The 6,580-nt window shown below is 42.5% G+C and overlaps 1 protein-coding gene across 2 annotated transcripts in view; it reads right to left on the bottom strand.

Annotated features, from left to right (window-relative positions):
- The window catches only part of LOC140191385 (plexin domain-containing protein 1-like), a 618,167-nt gene extending 612,792 nt beyond the window's left edge, over positions 1–5,375 (bottom strand). For both annotated transcript variants that reach the window (XM_072248762.1, XM_072248761.1), the window contains exon 1: positions 5,042–5,375. In XM_072248762.1, coding sequence (XP_072104863.1) covers positions 5,042–5,120 — 79 coding nt within the window. In that variant the 5' untranslated portion in view covers positions 5,121–5,375. The remainder of the gene's footprint in view (positions 1–5,041) is intronic.
- Between the last annotated feature and the right edge of the window lie 1,205 nt (positions 5,376–6,580).

Genomic DNA, 6,580 nt, shown 5'->3' on the forward strand with positions numbered 1-6,580 from the left:
GCCAGGGAAGTGATGACCCCCTCCTGTTAGACTGTTTGAGGTAACTTATTTTTTATTCTTTCTTACTTCTCTTCTAATATTTGTATATTTGCATATATGTGCACTTGTAATAATACTGTGATACTGTAATTTCCTTTGGGATCAATTAAATATCTATCTTAATTTGTAGTTAAATGATCTACTATGAGTTCTGAGGAAGGGTCTCAGCCTGAAACTTCACCTGTTTATTCCCCTCGATAAATGCTGTTTGACCTGTTGAGTTTCTTCAGCATTTAGTGTGTTGCTCTAGAAAATACAGAACATGCAAATAGGTCAGGCCACATCTATAGGAAGAGAAAGAGAGGTAATGTTTCAAGTCAAAGACCTTTCATCGGAATGGGGAATGAGAGAAAAAGACACTTCTTAAAGTTATAAACACAAGGGATTCTGCAGATGCAGGAACAACTCCCACAAAATGCTAGAGGAACTCACGAAGCATCTATGGAGGGGAATAAACAGTTAACATTTTTGAGCCGAAACCAACTATTATTCCCCTCCACAGCTGCTGCCTGACTTGCTGAGTTCCTCCAGCAATTATGTTGGCACTTCAAGCATTGTGTAGGTTTCCTCTGGATGGTCTGGTTTCCTCCTGCATTTCATAAATGCACAGGTTAGTAAAATGTGAACATGCTATGTAGACACCAGAAGCATGACAACAATTGTAGGCTGCCCCAGCATATATTTTGACTGCGCTGGTCATTGACACAAACAACACATTTCATTGTATGTTTTGATGAATACATGACAAATAAAGCTAATTTTTAAGAAATGTTAATAGGAGGAGAGGGGAAGGTGTGTCTATTGGTGCAATTTCATTGAAGGTAGCAGAAGAAGGAGAGTATGAACTGTTGAACACAGAGGCCAGTGGAATAGAAGGTGAAGACTGCCCTGGAATAGAGGCTGTGAGAGGTACATGGAATGGATAAGATGATGTCAGGGGTTTTTTTAGTTGTTAGCAATAATAGAGGAAAAGACAACAGTGCAGTTCATCTGCACAGTATCTCCCACCCTCACTCCCATTCTTAGCCTTCATTTCCATTATATTAACTATATTTAATGCAGTACCTTTATAATAAGAACTGAAAAATTGAGGTCATCAGCATAACCAAGAAAGTGGACAATTCTAACTGGTCCACAGCATCACAGGATACAGAATGTGGCCATTCAACCCATTATGCCTTTCTCTGTTCTTTGAAAGAAATCATCCACTTTGTCCCATGGTTTTCATTTTATCCATTTGTGCTGTATAAACTTCCCTGGGCATTTCCATATATCACTTCCCACTGCACCCCTGTAACTTTACTGGGCATCAGAAGCTCAGGTCTTGCTCTAGAACTGAATACATTATGAAGGACCCTTACCACCCAGAACCTGCCCCCTTATCATTGCTACTATCAGAGAGGTGGTATAGGAGCCTGAAGAGACACACTCAACATTTTAGGAACACCTTCTTCCCCTCCACCATCAAACAATGAACCCAAGAACACCTCCTCATTGTTTTTGTTGTCTTTCTGCTATTCTTATTTAATATAATATACAGGTATACACACATATATACATGCATGTGCTCTGGTGTGGGGGTGTCTGTGTGTCTAAGACTTTTGCACAGTACTGTATTTGTCAATGTGGAACAGGGAGAAAATTTGTAAATCTGGCAGGAGCAAAGGGTGTTGGGAAAGATGGAAGTGGAGCACTGTGGGAGGGGTGTGGACAGGTGGCAGAGAAGTGCCAGGGGCAAGGGTCGCCATGGATGCAGACATACCCAGCCTTGAAGGTGGTCATTTGATTGCAAACAGTTGGTGTATTGATCATTACTGAATGTCTCTCTGGTGCTTCCCACTCCCTCCCCATTCCCTTCCTCTTTCCCAACCATGATTCCCCTCTCCCTGAACCCTTCCACAATAGAAACCCATATCAGAATCAAGTTTATCACTCACATATATCGTGAAATGTGTTTCTTTTGTGGCAGCAGTACAATGCAATACATAAAATTACTACAGTACTGTGTAAAAGTCTTAGACACCCTAGCTGTATATATGAGTCTAAGACTTTTGCCCAGTACTGTATATATTTTATAGTATCTTTAAAGCATTGCACAGTAATACTGCGGCAGAACAACAAATTTCACAATATACTGTATGTCAGTGATAATAAACTGGTATCTGATTCTGAGAGCAGATAATCCAGGCTGACACTTAAGCATTTGAATTCAGTCCTTTGGAAGGCCCTGCATACCTTCATTTAGAGCTAGAAGTACCAAGGTACTACATGAAAAAAAGCAGGAGATTTTGCAGGGATCATATTTATCTTTGGTCCCATACCTACTAGCCAGATTTCTCCCCATTTTGTTTGCAGGTGTCCATTTTGTTTGCAGCCTCTCCAGCAATGACCACAACACCTCAGATGTACTTAATTGGCCACAAATACCTTGTGATGCCCTAAGGTACCACATAAATTAGAAATCTAATTGGGCATTAAATTAAAATCTGATCAGAATATGACTTAAGTGCAGCAAATCGAAATCCAGTTAATCTTGCCCAGTTTAAACCAACCAACTCAAAGTAAAATCATTATCAAAGTATGTATGTATATGTCCCATATATATTCATCTTCTTGCAGGTAGTCGCAGAAAAACAAAGAAATACAATAGAATCAATGAAAAACTACACACAATAACCAATGTGCAAAAGAAGGCGAACTATGCAAATAAAAAACTAAATAAATAGCACTGAGGACATGAATTGTAGAGTCCTTGAAAGTGAGTCCACAGTTTGTGGAATCAGTTGTGTTGGGATGAGTGAAGTTATCCAAACTGGTTCAGGAGCCTGATGGTTGCAGGGTAATAACTGGTCGAGGGCCAATCTGTATCAGATCCACCCACGTCCTGCCCACAAACATAGATAATTACTTCCCCTCCACGACCCCCCCTCCCCCGCCACAAATACTGCTGAACCCTCTGAGTTCCTCCAGCCCAGCAAATTGCTTATGGCTCCAGATACCAATACCGGCTCTCCTGTCTCTCCATTTTTCCTCTCTTGCTGTTTGTGGCATCTCGGTGTGCCCAGAATGACTGCTGCCGCTGCGCCTCGGAGCTGATTCATCGGCCGTGGTACACCACGGGACAGGCTAGGGTGCTCTGGAGAACATTAAACCAAGCTCTCTGGGATGGGTGTTAAGAAACAAAGATCCCTTGGCATTGCTTGGAGGAAGAGCAGGGAAACTACAGCATACACAGTGTATTTAGTTCATAGTCTCAGCTAAAACCAAACAAAAATAAATCTAACCATTCTAACCTTGTGAATTATTCACTTCAAGTTGTTCGCCCGTGTACATATCCCCGGCCAACACATCAATCAACTAACATCATTAAAAGTTGATTACGTATTAATTTACTGTTCGTGGGAACTTCCCGTGCATAAATCGGCTGACGTGCATTCCTACTACAACTGCAGTAATACTTTCGAATCACTCTGAAAGACCCGAAATGGACCTGAGCGAAATGTAAAGCTGTATTTTTTTTTTTGTCAAAGGGATCTGTGGTTTACAAACGATGGCACTGTGTATTTAGTAGTTTTCCCACTCTTCCTCGAAGCAATGCCAAGAGATTTTTGTTTCTTAGCACTCATCCAAGAGAGCTTGGTTGAATATTCTCCAGAGCACCCTAGCCTGTCCCAAGGTGCTCTCTGTATAACGACTTGAAATGCGATGGGAGGGCAGAGGTAAAGAGCATCACAAAAGAGTGTGCGTGCCTTCTTCTCCGCAGAACGGACCACCCAGTTCAGACGTGCCCTCAAACCCTTTCGGGTCTCACACTCAGGAGGTGGGGAGCGAAATTACTTCCGACCATACGCCGCTTGACCCGGGCCGCCCCAACGCCTTGTGTTCTTGTGACCCTGTGTTCTTACAAGCTTCACACTCACTCGAATGTATTTCACACTGCAAAAGTAGTTTCCCAAATGTTTTCTTTCTGAACGCAGAGCAGAAGGCAAAAAAAACCCAGCAGAATCGCTCGTTACAAAATAGTCAAAAACAGTCTCAATTGCCACGCTATCTACAAGCAAACTGTGCACCCATTTCTGCGAGTGCCCCGTGTCAACGTTCAAAGCAACTTTTCCGATCCCTGTGTGACCGGCGAGTAGTAACTCTGACAAACCAACCTCTTTAATCGAGGATCCAGGATCAAATTTATTCGCCAAGTACATCTACATGCATTAAGAATTTGTTGTGGTGTGTTGGTCAGGGCACAACATGCAACCAAAAAACAGGAATTATATAAAAATAAAGTTAGAGGTTAAATTGCTGATATGGAATAAATGTGAATAAATACATAAATAATGCCATGCATTTACAACGTAAACAGCATTATGCAAGTGGTTTAAAGTGCTTACAGTGACGCGGGTAAACCTGTTTGAATTCAGAGTGAAGGCGCCTGGGAATGCCGAACAGATACCTGAGAGCAGCAGCGGCGAGTATCTTCACCGCAGAGCATCTTTACATTAAAACAATGAACAGCTCCTTGCAAACATCTCCCCAATACCGCCTCGGAGATTTGCAGTTGTCAAAGCGAGACAGTCTCTTTCTGACCATCGGCTGTATATATTTTTTGTAATTGATGAGATGATAGAAAAAGAGGGTGCATGCGAGGAAAGAAATGAGCGGTTCAGATTTAGAACATGGAACACAGAACAGTTCAGCCCAGGAACGGGCCCTTCGGCCCACAATGTTCTGCTGAAGCAATTAAATTAGTAATCGAGTGGCCAACTAAACGAATCTCTTCTGCCTACACAATGTCTACATCCTTCCATTTCCCTCACATTCATGTGCCCATCTAAACATCTCTTAAAAGTCTCGAATGTATCTGCCTCGAGGAACGCCACCCTGGGCAGTGCATTCCAGGCACCCACCGCTCTCTGTCTCCTTTGAACTTACCCCTTCTCACCGTAAATACATGCCCTCTGGTATTGGACATTCTAACTCTGGGGGCAAAATAGTCTATTCTTACCTGTCCGCTCCGGCGGGAGGGTCGTGACCTGTCCAACCGTGACTGCCAAAGGCAGGATCAACATCATCCAAAGTCCCATGTTGTTACGGCACTGGCTGGAAATGTTTTGAAAGCTTCGGCAACAAACCCCTTGAAGCTAAGGCTGAAGTAACTGAGCGCGATATTCCGCTCCGCCTTTCCTTGTCGGATTCCCGTTTAGACTCTCATCAGAAGTAGATGGCAGGGATTTCTTGCGATACTTTTCTTGGACTGAAGCTGGGAGTCTCAGTAATTTATTTCTGTTTCCTCCTCCTCCTCCTCTCTCGCTCTCTCTCTCTCTCTTCTATTTTCTCTCCTTCTCTTGCTCTGGCTTCCCAGCTCGCAAAGAACGCCACACTCTGTCAGCATTTCAATATAGCACCAGCAAAGTGGGACAGAGGATATTACACCTGAATAGAGTCCTGTCCTCACATATTCTCCAAGCTAAATCGGTCAGCTATAACCCGGTTTCACAGACCCGCTGCAAATCCTAACTACTGAATCATTCATCAATCGGGTGCATTAACGCGAAAATAAACACACGCATGCGGGAAATCTGTAATAAAAGCAGAAAATGCTGGAAACACTCAGCAGTTCAGGCAGCTTTTGTAGATTAAAAAAAAACAGTCTAATACTTCTGCCCTCCATTGGACCACAGACAAAGTCAAAGTCGGGTTTATTATCATATGCACAAGTGATTTTTAAAAAATTGTTCTTGCAGCATCATCACAGTCACATACATTCAGTGGCCACATTAGTAGGTCACACTATGTGATCTTCTGCTGCTGGAGACCATCCACTTCAAGGTCTGACATGTTGTGCCTTCGGAGATGCTCTTCTGCACACCACTGTTGTAACACGTGGTTGTTTGAGTTACCGTCACCTTCCTGTCAGTTTGAACCACTCTGGCCATTCTCCTCCGACCTCTCTCATTAACAAGGCATTTTCACCCACTCAGATTGATTTTTTTTTTGTTTTTTGCACCATTCTCTAGTGGCTGTTCTGTGTGAACATCCCAGGAGATCAGCAATTTCTGAGATACTCAAACTACCCCATGGTCAAAGTCATTCAGATCACATTTCTTCCCCATTCTAATGTTTGGTTTGAACAACAACTGAACCTCTTGACCATGTTTGCATGTTTTTATGCATCAAGTTGCTGACACATGATTGGCTGATTAGATGATTAGCATTAATAAGCAGGTATACAGCTTTGCCTAATAAAGTAGTCACTGAGTGTAGCATCAAATAAGCAGCATTCACAAGAAAACAAATTATGCACGTTTTACAAGAAAGGACACAATAAGAAGAAATATACTCAAAGTCATTTTGAGTCCAAAGTGATCTAAGAGGTGATGATATTGTTAAAGTGGTAACGTGTCAGTAACTTTAAATTCCTGCGTGTCACTATCTAAGAGGACCTGTCCTAGACCCATCATATAGTTGTTGAGGGGTAACTTCTTTACTCAGAGAGTGGTGGCTGTGTGGAACAAGCTTTCAGCCAAAGTGGCTGAAGCAGGTT

Source organism: Mobula birostris, chromosome X, assembly GCF_030028105.1.
Source record: "Mobula birostris isolate sMobBir1 chromosome X, sMobBir1.hap1, whole genome shotgun sequence".
Lineage (NCBI taxonomy): Eukaryota > Metazoa > Chordata > Chondrichthyes > Myliobatiformes > Myliobatidae > Mobula > Mobula birostris.